Source organism: Jaculus jaculus, chromosome 6 (genome assembly GCF_020740685.1).
Source record: "Jaculus jaculus isolate mJacJac1 chromosome 6, mJacJac1.mat.Y.cur, whole genome shotgun sequence".
In the NCBI taxonomy this organism is placed as follows: Eukaryota; Metazoa; Chordata; class Mammalia; order Rodentia; family Dipodidae; genus Jaculus; species Jaculus jaculus.
The window spans coordinates 167,186,782-167,212,819 of NC_059107.1; the positions used below are offsets into that span (position 1 = coordinate 167,186,782).

At 48.9% G+C, this 26,038-nt stretch overlaps 1 protein-coding gene and 1 pseudogene across 2 annotated transcripts in view; both read left to right on the plus strand.

Moving 5' to 3' along the window:
• Shank3 (SH3 and multiple ankyrin repeat domains 3) overlaps positions 1-14,577 on the plus strand; it is a 55,714-nt gene extending 41,137 nt beyond the window's left edge. Inside the window, exons 21-22 of one of the 2 annotated variants that reach the window (XM_045152797.1) lie at positions 2,982-5,256; positions 13,611-14,577. In XM_045152797.1, the coding sequence (XP_045008732.1) occupies positions 2,982-5,256; positions 13,611-14,196 (2,861 nt within the window). In that variant the 3' untranslated portion in view covers positions 14,197-14,577. Of the gene's footprint in view, positions 1-2,981; positions 5,257-12,662 lie in introns of both variants that reach the window. The other variant, XM_045152799.1, reaches the window with a different exon arrangement.
• Positions 14,578-24,436: 9,859 nt separating this feature from the next.
• LOC101601376 lies at positions 24,437-25,091 on the plus strand (annotated as a pseudogene).
• Positions 25,092-26,038: the final 947 nt, after the last annotated feature.

Genomic DNA, 26,038 nt, shown 5'->3' on the forward strand with positions numbered 1-26,038 from the left:
GGCATCTAGTCTCCTTTCCTACTGACATTTGTCTACCTGTAGAGCTGCAGAGCTGTTCACTTGTCTGTTCACCTGTCCATATATACCCCAGCACACCCACCACTGGATCAGCATCAGAGTAAGCTCCCATTCAGTACTAATTATAGGCTGCTCATGAGGTGTTTTTTCCTGCTGGTTCATTTAATATCTGTAGCCACCAGATGGGACAAGTATGAATTTTACTTAAACACGGAGAATTAAGGTAAAATGACTTCCCCAAGGTCACACAGCTGTCATGCTTATGTCTCTTGTCTCCTTTCAAGCCATGTAGCTGTCTAAACTCTGATTGAGCCCTCCCTTATCCCAAGACCTCTGCTTACTCTAAGCTGGTACAAGGCTGGATCTGGGGCTCAGTTAGGAAATGCATGCCTGCAGATATGTCAGTTCATCCATTATATGATGGGTGTCAGGGCACACATAAAAATGGAGAATGACTGGGGAAGTCCAGCACCTAGACATCTGAGAAGGCTGTTGAAAACTCTTGTGCTTAGAATATGAGTAGGAATTTATGAGGGACAGTGGGGTGAATTTTAGAGGCTAGTGGGTAAAAAAACTCAGGTCTCTGGCACATCCTTCATGGCCTGACAGTGGTCATTTCTGTAGGTAGAGAGGGTAGGAAACCTCAGCTGGGGAGACTGCAGCTACTTTGGAACAAAGAGGTGTCCGTTTCTGCCCTCCCTGGCCCAATCCCAACCTGGAAAATTTCCATTGTCCCTTATCCTCTTCTTCACCTGACAGATTAGAGGTGAGCTGCCTCCACATATTCTTACAATTGTTTAGCACAGGTCTCATTGTCTTGTGCCTGGTCCATAGCTTTGTCTGTCCCGACCTCTTGGCATTTTGTAGTACAGTTACCATATTACGTCCTGGCCCTTTTTGTAGGCTCCAATTGTCTCAGGGCCTGGGGACTGCTGTAGATATCTGGGAACATTTGTTACTGCCTTTCTCTGACTTGGATTTTCACATATTCATTGTTGCCCACCTCTCCTCATTCTTCCTGGATGGTCAGGGAGACCATCTCTCAGCCATATTCAGTCCTAGAGCTAATCACTACAGAGTCAGACTTACCCATTTGCTCTGTAGGCCTCAAGATCCTTTGAAAGTCTGACAGCTCCTCTCACTGGTTCCTTCTGTGCTCAGCTGACCAGTGGGCCAGAAAGATGCTCAGATTTACCTGGCACACACAGGAGCATTTGCTTAGCTATCAGAATCCTTGGGCTTCAACCCCAGGTACTGGCTATGTGTCCCTGGGCACACAATACAACCCTTGGAGCCTTATGGCCCTGGTGTATAGGACTGCTTGAACTCCTCCCCTAAATAACCCACATTTGGACTATGAAGCAGCTGTGACAGTCCCTTGATCAAGCTGCGTGTTGAACACACAGTGAGTGCTCAGAAAATGTTCCTGCTGCTGTATGGCAGAGAGGGTCTTTCTTTGCCCCAACTGGTGTTAACACAAACTCCTATTCCAGGCTGAGGCTGGTGGTTTTTCTTTACTCTCAGTCCAAATTCAGCATGTCAAGTCCCCTCCTCTATTTTCATCTTCACACATCACTCCTGCTTTCTACATCCTTGAGGTATGCAAGTTCTTTCTCCATCTAATGGTCTTCAATACATGTTCCTGTGCTGTGCAGTAATGGTATCAAGAGGAGCCTTAGGACCAGCAAGGCACAGATTTGTCTGGCAGTGGCTCGGAGGGAAGACAGACCTAGAAATAACAATCATGAACTCAGCCACTTTCTTGGGCTACAATGTTGCCTGCATAGCCCTGAACTATAAACTGTAAGTGGCCTTGTGATGGGGACTGATGGTCCTGAGATGAGATAGATTCTTAGAGGTGACTTGGTGGAGCTATAATTTAGTATTAAGTCTGCAACAAACCTACCCTTGCTATACCTGAGGCAACAGAGCCAGAGATACTGCATGTCACCACCAAGCCTGTCTTTCACTATTTGGGTTGGGCCGCTTAGCACCAGCTGCTTCACTGCATATACCTCTGCAAAGGTGTCCATATTACATCTGAAAATACACAGGAAGTTCTGTCAGATTCTAGCTGAATACTATAACCTAATATGTAAGAGGATGGAGATCATTTTGAGCCTTTGTAGCCCATGAGAGAACAGATTGGAGGGGCTCACAGCTTGGCTTGGGGGGCACACAGCCAATAGAGAAGCATGCCTTGGTCTTTAACCTACTCATCCATCCTTCTTTCCACCAGCCTCCTTGAATTCGAGCCACTGGCTAGGGCACCAACCTCTTAGCAGACTTTACTTGCAGGGCAGCCTACAAAGGGTCTGAGGAGCTTGGAGAGCTTTCCTAGACTTCTACCCTGAGCATCAGTGCTCTCTCTTACGAGTATTCATAGTCTTGCTGTTCCCTCAACAGTATTTCACTCTTGTTCCTGAGTCCTTCTTTCTAATCATCTTCCCACTTTGGTTGCCACCAATACTTCCCATTGATTCCTGCTTGTTCCAGTATGGATATTTCTGAGCTGTCTTGCTCAGTCTTGGGTGGGAAGCCCCTTGCCCCTCCTCCCTATGACTTCTCAGTTGTGTTTGGGCTGCCCTGAATACCCGGTGTCTCTCCATGGCCTGGTCCATGTCCACAGGTTTGGGGAGGTCTTGGCTCTTAGAACCCAGGCAGTTTGGGTTTCTTAGACGAGGCCCACCATCCTATGGCTGGACTGAATGGTGTCTCCTAGATTCTTCACCAGGCCCCTCCCTCCTTGCACAGTGCCTGGGGCAGAACCCTACCATGAGCCCAGACTGGCATCTGGCCTAGAGCTCCTGCTCTGCTCTTCCTGCACTTCTTTGGCCTTCCACAGGCTGTGGCTACTCTGGGTTGGAGGCATGGTAGGACTAGCCAATGTGGAACCTGGACTATGAATTCGAAGTCAATGGCCAGCTCTCCAGGCCTGACTCACCTGGCCCCTTCATCCCCAGGGGAAGACGAGAAGCTGGCATCCCTGCTTGAAGGGCGCTTCCCGCGCAGCACATCGATGCAGGACACAGTGCGTGAGGGTCGCGGTATACCGCCCCCACCTCAGACTGCCCCGCCACCCCCACCTGCACCCTACTACTTCGATTCTGGGCCACCTCCCGCCTTCTCACCACCACCACCACCAGGCCGAGCCTATGACACAGTGCGCTCCAGCTTCAAGCCAGGCCTAGAGGCGCGTCTAGGTGCAGGGGTTGCTGGCCTGTATGAGCCTGGGGTGCCTCTGGGCCCGCTACCCTACCCTGAGCGGCAGAAGCGCGCAAGGTCCATGATTATCTTGCAGGATTCAGCACCAGAGGCGGGCGACATACCCAGGCCAGCGCCTGCTGCCACACCTCCAGAGCGGCCAAAGCGCCGGCCACGGCCACCAGGCCCGGACAGCCCCTATGCCAACCTAGGCGCTTTCAGTGCCAGCATATTCACGCCGTCCAAACCACAACGCCGAAAGAGCCCACTTGTGAAGCAGCTGCAGGTGGAGGATGCACAGGACCGTGCTGCCCTAGCTGTGGGCAGCCCTGGCCCTGGGGGAGGCAGCTTCGCACGAGAGCCCTCTCCGACACACCGCGGGCCCCGGCAAGGCGGCCTTGACTACAGTACAGGAGATGGCTTGGGGCTTGGGTTTGGTGGCCCAGGCCCAGGCCCAGGACCAGGCAAGGAGAGGCGCCTGGAGGAGCGGCGCCGCTCCACTGTGTTCCTGTCTGTGGGTGCCATTGAGGGTAGTCCTCCTAGTGCGGATCTGCCTTCCCTGCAGCCCTCCCGCTCCATCGATGAGCGCCTTTTGGGGGCTGGCGCCACCACCACCACCACTGGCCGAGATCTCCTGCTCCCCTCTCCTGTCTCTGCTCTGAAGCCATTGGTCAGTGGCCCTAGCCTTGGGCCCTCGGGCTCCACCTTCATCCACCCACTCACTGGCAAACCCTTGGACCCTAGCTCACCCCTGGCTCTTGCCTTGGCTGCCCGAGAGAGAGCTTTGGCCTCCCAGGCGTCTTCTCGGTCCCCTACACCTGTGCACAGCCCTGATGCTGACCGCCCAGGACCCCTATTTGTGGATGTACAGGCCCGAGACTCAGAACGAGGGCCCCTGGCCTCGGCCTTTTCCCCAAGGAGTCCAGCCTGGATTCCTGTGCCTGCTCGCAGAGAGACAGAGAAGGCCCCCCGGGAAGAGAGAAAGTCACCTGAAGACAAGAAGTCCATGATTCTCAGCGTCTTAGATACATCCCTGCAGCGGCCAGCTGGCCTTATTGTTGTGCATGCCACCAGCAATGGGCAGGAGCCCAGCAGGCTGGGGGGTGAAGAGGAGCGCCCGGGCACTCCGGAGCTGGCCCAAGCCCCCATCCCCATGCAGACAGCAGCTGTGGCAGAGCCCCTACCTAGTCCCAGATCACAGCCCCCTGGCAGCACCCCAGCAGACCCTGGGCCAGGCCAGGGCAGCTCAGAGGAGGAGCCAGAGCTGGTATTTGCTGTGAATCTGCCACCTGCCCAGCTGTCCTCCAGTGATGAGGAAACCAGGGAGGAGCTGGCCCGCATTGGGCTGGTGCCACCCCCTGAAGAGTTTGCCAACGGGATCCTGCTGGCCACCCCACCCCCGGGCCCGGGCCCCTTGCCCACCACAGTGCCCAGCCCGGCCTCAGGGAAGCCCAGCAGTGAGCCACCTCCTGCCCCTGAGTCTGCAGCTGACTCTGGAGTGGAGGAGGCTGACACTCGAAGCTCTAGTGACCCCCACCTGGAAACCACAAGCACCATCTCCACAGTGTCCAGTATGTCCACCCTGAGCTCGGAGAGTGGGGAACTCACTGATACCCACACCTCCTTCGCTGATGGACACACTTTTCTACTAGAGAAGCCACCAGTGCCTCCCAAGCCCAAGCTCAAGTCCCCGCTGGGGAAGGGGCCGGTGACCTTCAGGGACCCACTGCTGAAGCAGTCCTCAGACAGTGAGCTCATGGCCCAGCAGCACCATGCCACCTCTGCCGGGTTGGCCTCTGCCGCCGGGCCTGCCCGCCCTCGCTACCTCTTCCAGAGAAGGTCCAAGCTGTGGGGGGACCCCGTGGAGAGTCGGGGGATCCCTGGGCCTGAAGATGACAAACCAACTGTGATCAGTGAGCTCAGCTCCCGTCTGCAGCAGCTGAACAAAGACACACGTTCACTGGGGGAGGAACCAGTTGGTGGCCTGGGCAGCCTGCTGGACCCTGCTAAGAAGTCGCCTATTGCAGCAGCTCGGTGAGCAGGGTGATGTGGGGAGGGTCCTTTCTCCCTGTTTTCTATTCCTTTTGTTCATCTATGGGTTCCCCTCTGTTCCTTCTCATTCTGTCCCATCTCTCATCTGTCTGGCACAGGTAAACTCCTGCCCCATCCACCTCTTTATTTTTGTCTGGTCTTGCTTTGCTGTCTGAGATAGAAGGCTCTTTAGAATTGCTGCTATCTCTATCCCTGTTGGTGCTGGAAGTATGACTGGGTCCCACAAGACCCAGGTGCAGCACAAGAGCTCTCAGGCCCTGCTGGAGGAGGCCCTGCCCCAGGCTTGTAGGTTCATACTGTAGCTTCCAGTCAAAGTCAAGCTGTCTCTACCATTAAGGATTGATTCATGGTCTACTCAGGGACCATACTTACCTCCCAGCAGCTGTTTAGCCCTTCTGTGGCCCTATGTCTACTGCTCCATGACTATTTCTGTCCTCCCTCCCTGTGATAGTGTAGCTGCTCACTGTGGCTGCCATCAGCCTCCTGCCTTGTGTTCTTTTGATGTGGGGAGTACACTGGCTCCTTTTTCTTTTTCTTTTTTCTTTTTATCTTTTATTTAGAGAGAGAAGGAGAGGGATGGAGGAAGAGAAAGATTAGGTGCATCAGGGCCTCTAGACACTGCAAACGAACTCCAGAAGCATGTGACACCATGTGCATCTGGCTTACGTGGGACCTGGAGAATCCAACCTGGGTCCTTAGGCTTTGCAGGCAAGCACCTTAACTGCTAAGCCATCTCTCCAGCCCTGGTTCCTTTTCTTTTGAGGACATGCCACAACTTCTTGTTTTCTTCCCTAGAACCTATGTCTTCTTGTATCCCTTGGGCCCCTTAAACACAGAATCCTGGATGTGATTTATAAAGCTCCATTGAGAAGATAGAAGTCGCATCATTTGCTTTCCTGCCTTCTCTCTCCTGACCTGTCTGTCCTGTTCTCTCTGCATGGGAATTTTCGGGGAGGTGCTGAGCTAGGGTCTGGGTGCTGTTGTGGCTACTCCTGCTGCTTTGTCTAGGCAGAACTTGCCAGAAGCCTGGGCTGATCCCTCAGGTCCTTTTCTTGGAGAACCCCTTCTCAGGTCTCCCATGCGGGCTGTATGGATGCTGGTGACAGAGTAGGATAGCTTCTGGCCAGCTTGTTGTCTGCCTTTTCAAGCTGCTTTTGCCTCAGCCCTGAGGTCCCCTACTCTGTGGGTGGGATAACACTTCCTGACTACCGTTTGCTATCCAAGGGACAGTTCAAGTCAGAGTTAAGGACATCAGGTCTTATTTGAAGGGCCTGTCCATCTTATCATCTTCTAGTTTAGGATCCAGAAGATTAATAGGAGCATGATAAGCTCATACTACCTCTGTGAAGATATCCAGGAGTGCTTCCTCCAGCTTTTATCAAATTTAGGACTTATTGTGGGGCCTTTTTCCCTTTTAACTTCTTCCAGCTCCTAGTGGAATTTGAAAGCCTCTTCTTAGAGAGCAGTGTGTGAGGTACCCATAGAGTGAGCACAGTGGGTATGAACCAGCCAGGATGAGTGGCTGGGGTCCCAGACCTGTCTATGGAAGTAGACCCCAAGGATGGGGGTACTGTGACCCAGCCTCAACCATTTTCCTTTCCTCCCTCTGCTTCTCCCTTCACCAACCCCTCTGGTGTTTCCTGTCTTTTGATCTTGATGAAAGTCAAAGCTTCTTTAAGTACATAATAAGTTGCCTAACTTAGTGCAGGCCCTCAATAAACATGTATTAAATGGAGGGAAGAAGGAAACTAAATACAAGTTTTCCTTTTTTTTTTTTTTCCTTTATTTGTGAAGTAGGATCTCACTGTAGCCCAGGCTGACCTGGAATTCACTGTAGTCTCAGTGTGGCCTTGAACTCATGGGGCAATCCTCCTACCTCTGCCTCTAGTGCTAGGATTAGAAGCATACACTACCACACCTGGCTTTGTTTTGTTTGTTTGTTTGTTTTTGTTTTTCAAAGTAGGGTCTCACTCTGTCTAGCCCAGGCTGACCTGGAATTCACTATGACCTGGAATTCACCAGGTTGACCTTGAACTCATGGTGATCCTCCTACCTCTGGTGGGATTAAAGGTGTGCACCACAACACCCAGCTTTTTTTTTTTTTTTTTTTTTTGTATGTTTGATTTGATGTTCAAAGAGGTGTCTTGGGGGCAAATTCCATGGAAGGACAGACAGGAGCTAAGACCCACTGGCCTGGTTCTCATCATTGGTTTTGGTTACCTGAGGGGCACCTGGACAGTTACAGGCAGGGTTCCAGGTGATACCTCTCTGCCAGATCCTTTTGCACACTTCTCTAGATTCATTTTTTTTTTTTTAACCATGGTCTTTGGTGTTCACCTCAGTCAGAGTAAGGTTGTTTTATCCCATCATGCTATGCTTCACAAGACCCCTGTGTTTTTCTTTTTCAGACATGTGGTGGAGAAAGCAAAGCCAGAACTCAAACCCTCTGTCTGTAGGCTGCTGGAAAGTGAGCCTTTTACTTGGTAGTTCCTGTAAAATTCTGGCCTCTGCCTTTGTATGGTTCTGCTTTCCTAACTGGGGTCATTGGCTAGGTGAGAGCCAGTAGGGCAGGGACAGTCTCTGGTAAACAGGAGCTGAAAGTGAGGGAGAGTGGATCTTCAGAAACAAACCAGGTGCTGGACAGCCTAAAATAACATATGTTCCTGGTGACATGGCCCTTGCCAACATCAAGGACTTGCTGCTTTACCTGACACTGGGTCAAGAGCCATCAGATGGCCCTGGATTTCAGCCTACAAGTCACATTGTAGCTCTGTTTTCTTGGAAAGTTCTTCTTTACTTAGCCTCTGTGAACTTCAGTGGATTACTGGAATGATTAGCTTGCACTATCACTTATGAAAGAAGCACAGAGCAAGCACTGGGTTGGGGGCAAAGAGCTCTCCTATGTGGGACTTGGCATTCACTACCACTGATATCCAGGCACTTAATCCAGGTTAAGTCCTAGATTCTTTATAAGAAAGTAAACATGTTCAGTATGATCCTAGATAGTGTTAAATCATATCATCTCATGTTCATATCATTCAGTTAAATGGGTAGTAATAAAAACTCTATGTCTCAGATGAAACTAAAGTGCCAGTAAATGGCAATGTTTGTCTAATCCTATGTTTTCTGCTATACTCTGGGTCTTCTGTCCTTAAGCCTCTTCTGATAACATGCATTAGGTTTATGCTTAGTATTTCCACAATCTAGAGACACACATGCCTGTTACACAGCACAGACTCACAAATCTGAATTTCTCAGACACATGTGATAAATTGTACTGAGTTCCTTAGCTAGCCCAGCTGAACTAAACCACTTTATATTTTGTGTTTCTCCATTTGCCTCTATATTCCATTGTGTTTCACTCTACTTTTCTTCCACCTCTAGGGGCTCTTTTTTTTTTTTTTTTTTTTTAAAGATAGCATCTTGTTGTGTAGTCCAGATTGGCTTTGATCCTCCTGCCTTTGCCTCCTCAGTTCTGGAATTGCAGTTGTGAGCCACCATACCTAGATTTTGAACTCCTCCTCGCTTTCAGGCCTAGGCAAAACAATAAAGGAGTGTTATTTGCTGCCCACTGCAACCCTTTTATTTGTGGATGGAGGCACACAACACGTTAGCCATGTCTATATGCAATTTATTTCAGCCATGGTCATTTATCTGCTTTTTTTTGTTCCTACCACTTGGTTTGTTGTGCCTCAGCTCTGGCCCTACAAACTGTTGGTGGCTGCAGTCTTGTATTATATTGTGATAAAACTGCTAGTGAGCCTTTCTTTTAGAAAAAATGCTCAAAATGTTATGGAGTTCAACATCCAGGTTATGACTGCTTCTGTCCCAGGATCTATTATGGCAGAGGTGACATCTTTGAGACACATCTCCAGTACCCTGTGTGGTACCTGAGTTTCACCACCTAGACTCATTTTTCTCTTCTATTGATGGATTCTACCAATAAAGAAATGATCCTTTTTGTCCATCTTCTCCACAGATGGCTTAGTCCAGACTCTGATATTCTCTAGCCATAGGTGTTCAGCAGCCTGAGCTCTTCCTGGCCAAGTTAAACTACTCTGTAAAACATGTGACCAAAGCTCAGAAACTTACAGAAAAATGATCTGCTCTTTCGCTCTTGGGCCATCCTTTGTTTTGTGAGGCATCTGGAGTGCAGAGCATCCTTGGTGCTACCTCTGAGGTCTGTGACCTATAGAATGTTGATCCCATCTGCTGTGTGCTCCAATCTTCAAGTCTAGCCTTGCTGGATAGACTCTTGGTCTACTGTTAGTCCACATCTGACTTAGGCTGCTTTTGCTTATCAATTCATACCAGACCATGAACTCCACAGCTGGTTATTGGGCCTCTACCTATCTTATCTTGAGGTCTACTTCTGTCTGTAAGCTATATCCCACAGCCTTTGTTTTACTGAAATAGGGTCTTGCTATATAGTTCAGATCAGTGTTGAACTTTCTGTGTAGCCCAGCCTGGCCTTAACCTCAAGATATCTTGCCTTTGCTTCCCAAGGGCTGGTATTACAGTTGTGTGCCACCATGCCTCATGATTCTCAATTTTACACTTATTTGACCCTCACATCTGGAAAATTTCACTGTGAATAGCTTTAGAAATGCAAATCTAAGAGGCTTTTTGCTGCAATACTTTCCAGTGCTTTTTGATTAGATGCTTGTGTGGAGGAGGACACAATGAGTTAGGATAACGAATTAGACTTCACAGGAGATCCACTTTCAATCATTTTTCTCCAGAATTCCAGCCCTGGGTGTCTTCTATAGGCTCTGCCCATTATCATGTCTGTCCAAGGATTTGGGCAAAGCTTATGTGCTTGGGCAATCATACTTTCATGTGCTTGAGTCCAGCTGGGCATTGGGTCAAGGATGTACTATGTCCCTGCAGACCACATACAGGTGTATTCTTAGAGCCCCAAACTCAGCTGTGTAATAGTAAAGAGTCATAGAGGAGAAGATATAAGGATACTGGGCAGGTCAAGGTTGGCGTAATAAACAGGACAGGTCATGAGGGGTGAGGCCAAGGCAGCACAGGGGAAAGAGAAGCTTCAGAGGCCTGATGGTTCTATGCTCTCACATTAAAGGAAAAAGGACTGTTTAATGAGGCCTCCAAGTTGCCAAAATCCATGGGTCTAGATCTGTCCCACATGAGTAAAATGGCAGAAGGCCTGAGGCAGAGGCCAGGACTTAGTGTGGAGTTGTTCCTGACTACTGGTTAGACTGACAGAGGTAGAAAAGCCTAGAAAGTAGATGCCATGGTGTTTGTTTTTTCAGTGCATATCAAATTCCTTGGCTTTGTGTCAGGTACCAGGAATCAAGGAGAATAGTTAAGAAAGATGAGTGATAGAGGGTTTGCCTGGCATGCATGAGACACCAGATTCTGTCCTAGTAAAACAAGTCAGGAGGGAAGTAGAGGGGGGAGAGAGAAAAAGATATTAGGAGGGGAAAGAGGGAAAGCCCCTGAGACCACAAAGATCTTGGACTCAGGTGAGTGAAGGGCTTGGTTAATGTTAGCAGTTGTTGACTTATTAGCCATAGTGGTAAAAAGGGTATAAGAGCTGACAGCGGCTGTCAGGATCCTCATGAAGGTGCTAACCACTGAGACAGGGTTGGAAGTATGTGAAGAGATCCCAGTAGAGACCTTGAGCTCAGGAGAGACTGGTAAGACCTCACATGTGGCATTGCTGGACATATGGGCCATAGAAAAGGGTGAGAATAGATAACAGGGCCAAAAAAGTACAGATTACAAAAAGAGTGGGCCAGAAAATTTATCTGGGAGGAAGGAGGGCCTCCAAGGCAATCAGATGAACAGGTCAGCAAGACCACCCTATTGTCAACTTTGGTGATTGTCAGATCTCACTGACTGGGAGTCACTGGGAACAATGAAAGACCAGATGTTTGTGAAAAATACCTTTGGGGTCATGGATGTATCCCTGGGTGATCTGGTTCTTGTTTCTGGAGCAAAGTTGATGAAAGCATAGAGATGGGGAGAAGAGTTGATATGAACATGGTGAGGTATGTCTTAGAAGGTGCATGGCCAGGAGCTCTTTGGGAAGTGGAAGATTCTATGAGGTTGCAATGTGGTGGCTGGAGCCTCACCAGGAAGGTGGTCCTTCTAATAATAGTGGTGTTGGATAGAGATGGGTGTGCAGAGATGTACGGAAACATATGGAAGTCAGATTCCTGCCCTGGGAACAAAATGGGGACCACTCTTCCTTAAGAAGGGGTGAAGATCAGCTATTGGACCCTGGATAGCCTGGCCATTCCTTCCTGTGCACAGCATTTGTTGGGCTTTTAAAAAAAAAAATTCTAGGCCTTCTGACATCTCTAACACAGGTGGAGATGGTTGAAGTGTATGACTAGCCCTCTCCCCATTCCTAGCCCAATGGCTCCAGTCTCTTGCTCCCTGGCCCCTAGGCACTTCTAAATCCAGCTATCTTCAGCCTAGGCCTGTGGGTCACTTCTGCCAGAAAGGAGGGCTTCAGTACCACCAGACAGGTACAGCTCTGCTCGGCCCAGCTCAGACCTGGAGGCTCTAGCTGAACCTCCCCAGTGCATTGCTCTGAAGCTGCTTTATCTTTTCTGCTTGGCTGTGGCCCTGCCAGCTCAGCAGTGTGCTTCTTTCTCACCTGCAATGGAGAGGGTGTAGTGAGCAGAGCTGCTCACTTCATGACAGTCAGGAAGGAGGGACAGGGAAGGGAAAGGAGTCAGGGAAGGGATGCCATCAAATTATGAATCCATCAGGGGATTAATACATTGATTAGGACAAAGCCCTCATGATCCTTTTAATGATTGGGTCCACCAGCTGAGTTGCTGAGGACCAATCAAGCCTGTAACACATGAACCTTTTGAGAGTTGGGGTGGGGGGAACACTTCATCTTCAAATATTGAAGGCACCTCTACTGGTGAGGGACAGGCACTGCTAATTCTATCTCTGTTAACACTAAGATGGGCAGGAACTTAAAGGCGGGATCCTTAGGTCAGCATAGACTGAAAAGGCATTGTGGGTGTGAGATAGCAGCTGGAGAGAGGCTGGTCAGATAACAATGTCAGGAGACTACACAGCACCAAGTGCTGGGTGTCTGGTAAACAGTTATGCTGTACACTGCACAAAGGACAGAGTTAAAGAGCTTTTGACAAGTCAGGGACACTCAGCTCTGCCAGAATCTATCTTCAGTATCCTACGTGCCCATGCTTCCCCTTCCTCAGTGCCTGCACAGCAGCTGAGCCCACCTTGAGTCCCTACCTCCATATGGTGTCCCTACAGGGGTCCCTGAGCCTGGCTTCCCATTATCTGGTTATGATTGAAGGCATTGTGGGCCTGGCCTGCTAACACTCTCTCTCATTGCTCTCTCCTGCCCATCTGCATGTGGCTGCTCTGTCTAGCTGCGCGGTGGTCCCGAGCGCCGGCTGTGTAAGTGAGCATGCCCATCCCATGCCTCTTGCAGTCCACATGCTGTGCCTGGCTGCCCAGGTTTGCTCTGCATGGCTGTGTGGTGCTTTGGTGCTACTGATGGCCTCCGAGGCTATCCTTGGGCATAGTAAGGGGTAGGGATGGGGATAAGGGAATATGGGAATTGGCTTCCTCTGGAGCAGCCGCTTTTGGTTGGTCTCCCTCCAGATAGTCTGAGGCAGGGCTAGAGGACCAGGGTCCTACCAGGTTGAGGCTGGGATGTTAGATAATCCCGTCTGTCCTTGTGTGTGTGTTGCTGCATCCCTGTCACTGATGCTGCATGTCTGCAACCCATATGGCACCATTGCTGCTGTGGTGTACGCTCCTGTGAAAGAAGACTGTCTTCTTGTTATGGTGTGCTGCTGCCTCAAACCTGCAGTGCTCTACCTGCTGTGGGTGTGAGCACTGCCCTGGTGTCTTGTCTCCAGTGTCATGGACCTGTTCAGTCTTGTGCCACGATCAGCCTTTACCATGACTCCAGTCATCCCTGAAGCTAGCCCAGGTTTCCCTGGGTCTCCTCAAGAGCAGAGCTGTATGTGAGGAGTAGTGGAGATATTGCACAAATTCTACTATCCAAAGAGTCTGTGGATACCCAGAGCCATTGTTAGAGGCTGGCAGACTTGCTCGTGATTCTTGCCTCCAGTGGGCTGCCTTTGGAGCCCTGTGGAGAGGGGGTGGCAGACCAGTCTTAGATTCCAACACGTCTAGGAGGCTCCAGAGTAGGCATTGGCTCTGACCTAGGGTGGCAAACAAGGGTGGAGTGACCATAGGAAATTCACTCAGCCCTAGTTGTCTTGTACCCCTGCTGTGCCCAACCCCTTTCTGCCCCCACTTTTACTTTCCACTCCTCACCTGGCCCTGATCCGCTCTCCCCTCCGCAGGCTCTTCAGCAGCCTCGGTGAGCTGAGCACCATCTCAGCGCAGCGCAGCCCCGGGGGCCCTGGCGGAGGGGCCTCCTACTCAGTGCGGCCCAGCGGCCGCTACCCCATGGCGCGACGCGCCCCGAGCCCAGTGAAGCCCGCGTCATTGGAGCGGGTGGAGGGGCTGGGGGCGGGCACGGGAGGTGCAGGCCGGCCCTTTGGCCTCACGCCTCCCACCATCCTCAAGTCGTCCAGCCTCTCCATCCCGCATGAGCCCAAGGAAGTGCGCTTCGTGGTGCGCAGCGTAAGCGCACGCAGCAGATCACCCTCGCCATCACCGTTGCCCTCTCCGGCCCCCTGCCCTGGCGCCCCTGGCCCGCGTCGGCCGTTCCAGCAAAAGCCCCTGCAGCTCTGGAGCAAGTTTGATGTGGGCGACTGGCTGGAGAGCATCCACCTAGGTGAGCATCGCGACCGCTTCGAGGACCACGAGATTGAGGGCACACACCTGCCGGCACTCACCAAGGACGACTTCGTGGAGCTGGGCGTCACGCGCGTGGGCCACCGCATGAACATTGAGCGTGCGCTCAGGCAGCTGGAAGGCAGCTGACGCCCCACTCCCTCTCCTGCTTCGGCCGTGCCCTGCCGGCAGGGCCCACACCCCTACCCAGGGCCGCAGGCTCGGCTCGCCCTCCTTACTACTGCGCCCGGGCCAGGAATGTTGCATGAATTGTCCTGTTTGCTGTTGCTCGGAGACTTGCCCTGTACATTGCTTAGTGCCCTCTCCAGCCGCCAAGCCCCACCCAGCACACAGTTACTAAGGGCGCGGACCAGGGAGGGACCAGGGAGGTTGCGGCAGGAGGGGGTTGAGGTGGGATGCTCTGGCTTGACCACCTCCTCCACAGCTCCTGAGGCCATTCTCCCAGGGGGGAACCTAGTCCAGCATGCGAGGTCAGGACATGCCTAGGTGACTGGGGGGAGGGGGGAGACACTGGGGTTCGATGGGGGCCAAGGAGCCCTCTATTTTGCATATTTTAATCCACTCTATATTTGGAAAGAGAAAAGGAACAAATATTTGTGTTCGTAATAGTTCCCGCCCCCCTCGTCCTCTAGCCCTCTTGCTGGTTTCCCCAAGCTGCCCAGTCTTCCATCTCCGGCCCCTCACTGCCACCCTATATGGGGCAGGAACACTCCAGCTGGTCTGGGGTTGGCCAGGGTCCTGGCAGCCCACCTTGGGGACCCTGGCTTGGCCCCCTTCCCTCGCTGAGCTAAGTGTGCCCCACCCACCCTTCAGGTGCTGCTCAGGGGGAGGGGCGGCAGACATCATCCTCCAGGGCACTAGCAGGGCCACGTGGCCTGGGAGACCAATGCTCTGGGGCTGGGCCCTGGCACCCAAACCCCAGCCATCTTCCTCACAGGGTCTCTCCCCAAGGAGGTGTCTAACCTCACTTCTTGGGCAACTATAGCAGAGAAGCCTTCCTGCATCGTGCCCCAAAGTCTCCTGTTCCTGCCCTGTGTGTGTGTGTGTGTGTGTGCGCGCGCGCGCGCGCTCGCCTGTGTGCGTGTGAAAACTGGGAGCAGCTGAGCGCATGGGAACCCTGTGTGTGCCTGATTGTGGAGTGGCCTCTCCAGGGGCTGCTCTGGACGGGTGTGGGGCTATGGAAGTTTGCACAGGGTGCATGCACGGATGTGTGTCTGTGAAAGCTTGCACAGGGTGCGTGCATGGGTATGTGCCTGTGGAAGCTTGCACAACATACATGCAAGGGTGTGTGCCTGTGAAAGCACAGTTTCCTCTTCCAAAGAAAGGCTATCCTGCCCTTGGGCCCTGCTCTTTGCCCAGCCTGTCCTCCCAGAGCCTCACCCAGCCTAAGCAGGGTTTCTTGATGAAATCTTGCTGTGTGGGGAGGCCTTAACCCCCAGTCCCCACCCCACACACACAGGCAGTGCCCCCTCAGGGCTTCTGAGGGGATTGTGGGGAACCCCTACAGTCAGGCCACCACAGCCCCTGGAGAGAGGCAAAGACCCCTGAAGGTGCCCCAGCCCCCTTACTGTGACTCCTCACACTCAGCAATGACCTGTGGGGTGGGGGGCCCTGGGGCGTTTTTAAACATAGGGTTTGGAGTCTGGACTTAGCTCCATCCACGTCACTCACAAGTTTCTGTTTATATTTCTAGCTTTTTTAAATAAAAATAAAAAGACAGAAAACAGATGTTTTCACAGCCCAGGGGCCTGGCACGCCGGTCTGTGCCCACCCGCCCCGCCCTGGCCCACCGGCCCCATTCCCTGGGCACAGAGACACACCCACTAACCCTCTCACCAACAGACCAGGTCACACACACACAGCAGCAGTCAATGTAACAGACTGCCACATACACTCAGTCTCACATTCACCTGTGGGTTTTTGGTTCCGTTCAATTTGGGTTTTTAACTTTACAGGGTCAGTTCTGCTTCACCCCTCCTTTTGTATGGAGTTCCATCTGGGGGCTTTCACCCCCTGCTCTAGGCCTGAGGCCGCCTGACCCTGACGTTGTGATACACCCCACAGAGATCTATGTTTCTTATATTATTATAATTATTATAATATTATTATGTAATAAATTTATAAAAAATGAAGACATGTCTCTGTTGCTTGCTTAGGATTAGGGAGCAGAATGTGTATCCCTCAGACAAGTCCCCTTAACCTTGACCTCATGTGATGGTTGATTTAGTTGTACTTCAACCAGACTTCTGCTAACCCCTGCCCAGGTAAACTGACTGCTTTTCTTGTCTGCTGAATCCTGATCGAGTCTTTCTGAACTGTGTTCGGCAATTCATTGGGTGGCCCTTTCTAAACTAAATCCAGTGGTCCTTCAGGGTCCATAGGCTAGTACTTTACCAATGGGCAATACAACCAGCCCCATTTTTTTGAGGTAGGGTCTCACTCAGCTAGGCTAACCTGGAACTCACTTTGTAGTCCCAGGCTGGCCTCAAACTCAAAGTGACCCTCCTACCTCTGCCTCCTGAGTGCTGGGATTAAAGGTATACACCACTAAGCCTAGCTACCAGTCCCATTCATTTAAACCTCCAGAGTTCAATTGTTTAGCATAATCTGCTGCTTTTGGTTTCAAACCTCTTCATGTCCATCCCCACTGTTATCCTGGACCACTGACCATGTTTGGGCTTCACTTCTTCCTCTAGAGCTGATGTAACGGTTTTCCATCCCCAATCTTACTTCTTTTGTCCATCAACACCAGATAGTGCACATGGAGGAACAGATGGTGGGCCCTCTTATGACTAGCCTTACCTGTAACTGCTCCTCCCTACTCAGGCCCTGTTGCCTCCTGCCTTGCTGTCCTTTAATTCAGTGCTTATTCTTTACTCATTTTTACTTCTTGTCTGGATTGCACACCCCCTACCACCTTTGTTGAATTCTAGGTCCCTTCTTCTGGGGAATTATCCCTGTTCTGTTCTCATAGTTAAGATGTTAGGATCTGAATCCTCACAGGTCCCAGCACCATCTCAAATTAGAGGAAGTTAGTGTTTCTCATCTTGGGTCATCCTCTACCGCCAGAAGTCAAGAGTTACTTGGGAATGTGATATTTATTTTTTCCTGTTAACCCTGAGTCAGCAACAAACACCCCCCCACACACACACACACACTTGATTTTCAAAAGTAAATGCATAGACAGCATGTAAGCAGTAAGCAGCCAGCTGCTGCTGGTCAATTAGTCAATTATGTAACAAGGGGCCAGGTGACCAGCCCACAGGAGGGGCAGAGACACTTCTGTGAGCAGAAGCAAGGTCAGGTTGGTGGGTAGAAAGATTCCTATCCAGCAAGAGGGTGAAGAGAGTGCCAAGGGCTCAGAGATGTGACATGCCTTAGTGGAGGAGGGGCTTCAGAGAGTGAGTAGGTGCAGAGCCTAACTGGTGGACCACACAGATATGACAAGTTCTAAAATTATCCCAGTTCTGGATGGGACTGGGAGGGAGCCAACCAGGAGTAAGGAGGAGGACTCTCCACCAAGGAAAAGCAGATGCCTTAGTAGTAGTTTAAGTTGAGATGTTTGTTAAACCCAGCTGGGCAATGCACAGTGATGGTGATCACTGTGGCTCTAGGACAAGTACTAGACTTGTAGCATCTTCTAGAGGAGTGGGGGCTGGGGATATTCTCAGTCACTTGCTTGCAAAGCCTGATGACCTGTTTTTGTATTCCCTAGGACCCACAGAAAGCCAGACGTGTTTGGCATACTTATGCATGCACATGTGATTGCACAAGTAATTTTAGAATTCTGAAAATCCTCTAGAACCTAGACATCAGGTCTATAGACTTTGTCATCATGTACCTCTTAAACATTTTGGGATAATTTTTTTTGTACAAGCAAAGAGAGATGAGGGAGAAGGAGAGAATGGATGTACCAGGGCCTCCAGCCTCTGCAAATGCACTCCAGATGTATGTACCACTGTGTACATCTGGTTGTATGTGGGTACTGGAGAATTGAACCTGGGTCCTTATACTTTGCAGGCAAGCACCTTAACTGCCGAACCATCTCTCCAGTTCGCCCTTTCTTTCTTTCTTTCTTTCTTTCTTTCTTTCTTTCTTTCTTTCTTTCTTTCTTTCTCCCTCTCTCTCTCTCTCTCTTTCTTTTTTTTTAAATTTTTTTAATTTATTTATTTGAGAGCAACAGACACAGAGAGAAAGACAGATAGAGGGAGAGAGAGAGAATGGGCGCGCCAGGGCTTCCAGCCTCTGCAAACGAACTCCAGACGTGTGCGTCCCCTTGTGCATCTGGCTAACGTGGGACTTGGGGAACCGAGCCTCGAACAGGGGTCCTTAGGCTTCACAGGCAAGCGCTTAACCGCTAAGCCATCTCTCCAGCCCTCTTTTTTTTTTTTTTTTTAAGGCAAGCTCTTACTCAGGCTCAGGTTGGCCTGGAGCTCACAGTGATTACCTCAGCCTCCCAAGTGCTGGGATTAAAGGCATGTATCAATACACCCAGCTTCCTCCTTTTTTTTTTTTTTTTTTGTGTGTGTGTGTGTGTGTGTGTGTGTGAGAGAGAGAGAGAGAGAGAGAGAGAGAGAGAGAGAGAGGGAGAGAGAAAGTTTATTTTTGGCTTACAGGCTTGAGGGGAAGCTCCACGATGGCCTGGGAAAACAATGGCATGAGCAGTTAGACATCACCCTATGGCCAACATAAGGTGGACAATAGCATCAGGAGAGTGTGCCAAATAGTGGCAAGGGGAAACTGGCTATAAAGCCCATAAGCCCACCCCCAACAATACACAAACTCCCTCCAGGAGGCATTAATTCCCAAATCTCCATCTGCTGGGAATCTAGCATTCAGAACACCTAAGTTTATGGGGGACACCTGAATCAAACGACCATATTCCACCCTTGGCTCCCATAAACTGATAACTATACATGATGTAAAATGCAATGCATTCATCCAACTTTAAAAGTCCCCCTAGTTTTTTTTATCAATCCCAATGATGTTCAAACATCCCCATAGTCCAAGATCTTTTAACTAAGCCATAATATCAAAAATAACCTCAAAAATCCCATAATGGCACAGAGTAAACATTCACACTGCAAAAGATGACATTGGGCATAGCAAAGAAACATTCAGCCAATAAAAGATTTAAAACAACCAGAGCAAACATCAAGCTCTGTAGCTTCACGTCCAACAACTCCAGCCAGTGACACATCTCCCAAGTCTGATAGTTCTAACTGGCAACACGTCTCTGGCATTCCAATTCCTCCCCTTCAGCTAGGCTACTTACAGTCCTAGAAAACTTCACTGGGGCCGGTAGCTTTCCTTAGCAGCCACCTTGTGGTCTCAGCATCTCCACTGGGTTTCCACTGCAACCCATGTTTCGTCCTCATGGCCCCATGGGTTCTCCATGTAGGCATCCAGCAAACCTGCTTCACTCTGCCCCATGGCCATTTCCAGAACACAAGACTGTGTTGCAAACTCAATGACCCTCTCTTGCATTTTTATACTCCACAATACCAGGAAGAGTGCCAGTTTGTTAATCCAGGTGGGGGGAATAAAGCAGACTTTGAAGGACAGGACCCTTCTTGAGTACTCAGGCCCCTCCAAAAGTTTACATTCTTCCTGTTGCCCCAGTGCAGGTCAGCTAGCCCAATCTGAAAGGTTGTAAACTCTCAATTGCAGCTGAACTGGCAGTGGTTCACCAATTTTTTTTTTTTTTTAACAAGGTGCTATCTTTGATTTTAAAGTTTATGTCTTGATACTTTTTTTTTTTAAGAAATTCTCAGCTTGAGGCCAGAGCTTCTTTTTATTTTTATTATTTATTTATTTGATAGTGACAGAGAGAGAAAGAGGCGATAGGGAGAGAAGAGAGAGAATGGGCGCACCAGGGCCTCCAGCCACTGCAAACGAACTCCAGATATGTGCACCCCCTTGTGCATCTGGCTAACATGGGACCTGAGGAACTGAGCCTCGAACCGGGGTCCTTAGGCTTCACAGGCAAGCACTTAACAGCTAAGCCATCTCTCCAGCCCTGTCTTGATACTTTTAAGTACTCATCAAAGCTATGACATCCAAAAATTGTACCTAGAAAATAATTTTAATAAAATATTGCATCTTTTAAATAATTCTCATGTAGTTAAATGTCAGAATGTTACCTGGAGATTCAGAGAAGCTCCAACTGTGGGAGTCCCAACACAACACCATGCAACCACATGTCCAAATATGCCAGTTAAAGAGATGAGAATGGTGAAAAGCAGAGAAAGTGATTTAATCAAGTAGTGAAAAGAGGAATAGATAAAAAAGTCCAGTGACCCCCAAATCACATGAACTTTAGATTTAAATAGGTCAGGAGGTAAGAGATACATGCATAATGAAGCCTTGGTCAAGGTTTGGTCTGGTTGATCATTGTCTCAGTTCTGGTTCTGTGAGATGGCTCCAAGAAGTTCTTATAGCATGAAAGGACAATCCAGCTACCATGAGATGATTGCTTCTGCTTCAGGGTGAAGTCTTACCATTGCAGGTAATTGCCCTCATTTGGCTTGAGGTGTGTGTGTGGGAGGGGGGTGGCTATCTGTCTGTGGGGCTCTGCTATTTGAGGAATCTAAGGTGGCTATAGGTTTAGTATGAGAGACTTAGGTGACTTTTGGGGGTCTGGAGCCTGACACTGCAAAAGCTGACAGTAAGGACAGTGATATCTCAGCTTCTCTTACTTTTGTGCCTTCAGCCTTGAAGGGGGATGAAATAGGTAACACTGGTTTTGACAGACACTCCTTGAATGACTGACATCCATATTGCAGAGTCAAGCATGAGTCTGCCCAAAGTAAAGGAGATACATGAAATGAAGGCAGAGTTGCCATGCTTCCACCTTGGTTTTACTTTGTGGATCCAAGTGAGGAGTCAGTGCTTTTTAGAGAAAGAACACACACACACACACACACACACACACACACACACACACACACCTTGAAACCTTGGGTGTTGTTCTTCAGGTGCAGTCCACTTTTTTTTTTTTTTTTTTTTGAAATAGGGGCTGATCTTAATGGCATAGAACTTGCTAAGTAGGCTTGACTGGATACTCAATGAGACCAGGGACCCACCTGCCCATCCCCTCAGTGTTAATATTATAAGCACATGTCACCTGGGTTCTGGGGATCGAACTCAGGTCTTCATGCTTGGAAGGCAAGTACTTTACCAACTGAGTTATCTTCCCATTACAACAAAAGCCGTTTCTAAGTTCCTGTTATATTGTGATCTTATGTGCATCAAAATCCTTTTAAATCCTGAGTAATCTTTTCTTTATCAGAGAAAAATATCATTTTGCATGGCTAGAGATGGAATCCAGGGCCTTATGCTCTACAACTGAGCTATACCCCTAGCCCTAAGAATCAAAACATTAATGCCACTCTCTGAATTCATGTTGCCATTTCTTGAATGTATTGTTCAAGCCCCCACTTTTCTTGGCTGTTTATCAGGAGCAACCTGACACTCATTTATAATAAGTGTGGCCTTCTAATAGTATTTAAACTGTAACCTGTTAACACTTTGGTTGGTGAAATAGGACTGCTATACCTTCAGGGACAGAAGGTAAACTTGCCTGCCATAAAGGTTGAGAAAGAGGGACCTTACTCTGATAAATATGAGAAGCCTCCTGACTGCAGAAATGCATCCTTGTGATTCAAGTGTGGGAGGTAAAACCTCTTGATACTTAAAGTACCAGAAAGCCCTGAAACAGACATAGGGAGACAGGTATTCCTTACAGTCAGAGAAGGAGCTACCACAGAACATACAAGAAGCTGAGATAAAAATCTCATGGCTGGGCTGGGTGTGGTGGCACATGCCTTCAATCCTAGCGCCTGGGAGATAGAGGTAGGAGGATTGCTATGGGTTTGAGGCCAGCCTGGGACTACATAGTGAATTCCAGGTCAGCCTGGGCTACAATGAGACTCTACCTCAATTAAAAAAAAAAAAAAAGAATCTCATGTCCCTCAAGTGTTTGCTATAATTGAGTTCTGCTTACATTTATTTAAGAGCAGATGAAGAGAAATAAAACCTCTCATTTAGTAGGCAGGGTGATAATATATCTCAATATTCAGGTAAGGGAGTTAAAGCAGTCTGCCACTCAAGGGAAATAAAGCCTTGTTACCTCCAGGTAAAGAAAGATGAGATATCCTGGCACAGTAATAGAAATGACCTTCAGACCTAGAGGGAGACTAGGCATTATGACATTCATAGCTCTTAATAATCAGGGATATGAGATTTCAGGACACTTCTCTGTCAAGCAAAAGTGCTAGGAATGCCAGATATTGACATAGGGAAGATAGGACTTTGTTTGTAGCATTCTAATGGGTGAGATGAGACCTCTTGGTCACTTAAAAGAGATAGAACCTTCAGACATACCACTAAAGGAGGAGATGTTCTGTAGAACTCTGACTGAGTGCTTAAAACCTCCTCGAACTCAAATAGAATATACATGATTTCATGACCCTGGGGCAGGGGAAATAAGACTTTGAGACAGATAGGCAGGGAAATAAATGTAAAGATTTCAAAGCCGACTTCCGGTTAAGATGGCAGCTTAGGTACCACATCAAACAGCCTAGGGGGGAAAAAGACCGAAAAAACTCAGCAAAAAACACACTTTTACTAAAAAGTGAGGTGTATAGGAAATCGAAAAGGCAGTGGAGAAGTAGAAGAGATCCAGAGCATCCAGAGCCTGCACAGGCTGGCAAAAGCGGCCCTGGCAGGTTTGCCAACCGCTGCGGCGGCAGAGCACCAGAAAGCCGCCAGGCTGGGCTCCAGCTGCAGGAAAAGCCAGGTGCGGGGAGCTTCCACTCACACCGGCGCTCTCCGCAACTCAAGAAACGTGAAGGGAGAGCGGTGGTGAACAACGGAGGAGCAGATCACAAGGTAGAAGAACATGTGGAACAGCGAAAGAACTAGAACAGCTGCGGCTCCCCCCACCCCCCACCTGTGCCCAGCTCCAGTGAACAGAGCAGCAGTCCTGGGACCCAGCCATGCCAACTTGAGCCGACAGTGGGACCCAAGCAGGAGCAGGGTCTGGCAGCAACATCAGCGGCTCTGGAACCAGCAGCAGTGGCCCCAGCAGCAGCAGATCCAGTAGCGGCAGCAGCAGCAGATCCAGCAGCAGCAGCTTCAGAGGCAGCAGTTGCAGATCCAGCAGCAGCAGCAGAGGATCCAGCAGTAGCAGCTAAAGCAGCCGCAGCAGCAGCAGTGGACCCAGCAGAGGCAACATACCCAGCAGCGGCAGCTTCAGGAGCAGCAGTGGCAGTTCCAGAAGCGGGGGTGCCAATCTGCAGGGCCACAGTTGCCAGGCTTGGTTTGCTCTGCAGGAAAAGCCAGTGCCCAGCTCCAGACATCAGAACAGCAGCCCAATGACCCAGCCAGCAACTTGACTGAGGCCAAAATCATCCAAACAGATAACTGGGATTGCACCAGGGAAGGTTCTTATTTGGTCACAAGCTGACTTGGATCCCTCAACAGACCAGAAATCTTAACCTCTTTGTTGATAGAGGATCTGGTTGTTATAATAACTACTCTTGCATACATACTTGGGGCTGTTTTTGATTGAATGTGTACAGTGTTTAGTTAAATTTTAGAATCTACCTGTATTTTATTCCACTCAGTCTACTTGAATACTCCCATAGAAGGGAAACTCAACCCCTAGGAACACATTTGTAGATACTCTGAGAGTCTTAAGAGCCACACCTAACACAATAAGCTCCTACCCTGAAGACATATAACATCAAATCAATTGATAAAACTAAGAATACCCAGGTAGCTAGAAAATCCAAGCATTAACTTAATCCAAGATGCAAAAATATATACATTATAACACAAGAAACACTAAAAAGCAAGACAATATAAATCCACCTAAAAATATTAATGCATCAGAAATGACCTCCAGTGAGAACGAGTTAGAGGAAATGCCTGAGAAAGATTTCAAAAGAATGATTATAAACATGTTCAAAGAAGTCAATGAACAAATCAAAGGAATCAAAGAAGAAATCAAAGAGAAAATCAAAGGAATCAAAGAGGAAATCAAAGAAAATGCAGGACACCAATTTAATGAAATAAAGAAGGCAATACAAGACATAAATAAGGAAATAGAAATAATAAAGAAAAACCAGTCAGAATTACTAGCAATGAAGAACACAGTTAATGAAAGAAAAAACTCTGTAGAAAATCTCACCAGTAGAATGGGTGAAGGAGAGGACAGAATATCTAAGCTAGAAGACCAGGCGGCAGATCTAATACAGTCCAACAAAGAGAAAGACAAACTTATAGAAAAGTATGAGTGGGAATTTCAAGATATTCAGGACACTATGAAAAGATCAAATATAAGAATTCAGGGCAGAGGCAGGCTATGGAAGGTAGCCCGGTGGTCGTTGGGCCATGGCGAGAGGCTCCTGCAGAGGAGGTGGAGCTGTCAGGTGCCTCTTGGAGCCGAGACAGCAGTAATGTGTTGCAGAGCCACAGCAGCAGCTCGGGGCATGGGAGGTCGAGGATCCTGAGGATGGCGTGCCCGGCTGCAACCATCCGCTGCAGCACCGCCTTGGGCTATGCTGCCTGCCTGCTGCCGGGCGGGTGTAGGGACGCTGCCGGAGATGGAGGCCCTGGATGCCAGCCTTGAGGACCTGCTCACCAGGGTGGACAAGTTTGTGGGCATGCTAGACATGATTCGTGATGATTTGTCCCACGTGGTTAACGAGGGCGTGCCTCGCATTTACATGCATCTACAGCAAGATTGACGGGCTGGAAGCCTTTGTGAGGATGGTCAGCGACAGCGTGATGGAGATGGAGGAGCAGGTCACCAGGGCCGAGGCCAACCTGAGAACCTACCCCCGGGCATTCCAGCGACTGCTGCACATCATCAGTGTGCCTGCACTCTTCAGCAAGTCTCCAGCCCAGCCGCCTACAAACTGCCTGTCTTGTTTCGTACAGAAGACCACTTCCTGTGTTGCAGTGACAGTCTGCAACAAGACTCACATTCAAGATCTTGTGATCAGGTGTCTGTATGATTTTGGAGGATGAAATTTGAAAGCTTATTTTCTACCTTCCATGCAGAAAGTGTCTTCCACTTGTAATCTGAAAGCTCTTGGGGGTTGAGGGGAGGCTGGCGAAGACAAAAGAATGAACTTAACTGTGTAATACGGAAAAGCTGTTACTTTTGTGGATTTTCCTACGCAACTAACTTACCTTGTCAAGATTTATATATTTATAGTATCACAAGAAAAATGACCAAGCCATTAAAGCCTTGTTATTTATTTTTTTTAATTTTTAAATTTTTATTAACATTTTCCATGATTATAAAAAAAATCCCATGGTAATTCCCTCCCTCCCCACCCCCACACTTTCCCCTTTGAGAGCCTTGTTATTAAATCTTGAAAAAAGAATTCAGGGTGTAGAAGAAGGAGAAGAATCTCACTCCAAAGGCATAGTAGGCATCTTCAACAAAATCATAGAAGAAAACTTCCCCCAAATTGGGAAAGAGGTGCCAATGCTGATACAGGAAGCCTTTAGAACCCCAGCCAGACAAAACCTGGAAAGAACCTCTCCTCACCATATTATAATCAAACTACCAAACACAATCCAAAGAAAAAATATTGAAAGCAGTTAGAGAGAAAAATCAAGTTACCTACAAAGGCAAGCCCATCAGTATTACAGCAGATTATTCAACACAAACTTTAAAAGCCAGAAGGGCTTGGAGTGATGTATTCCAAGTTCTGAAAGATAACAACTGTCAACCAAGATTACTTTATCCTGCAAAGCTATCCATTCAAATGGATGGAGAAATAAGGACATTCCATGACAAAAGCAGGTTAAAGGAGTATTTGAAGACAAAAACAGCTCTACAAAAAATACTTGGTAGGATCTTCAATGCTGAAGAAAAGGAAAAGCACACATATAAGGAACCTGGGAAAAAACAAGCAATACTCAAATACTAGTTAACACAAGAAAGCAAAGG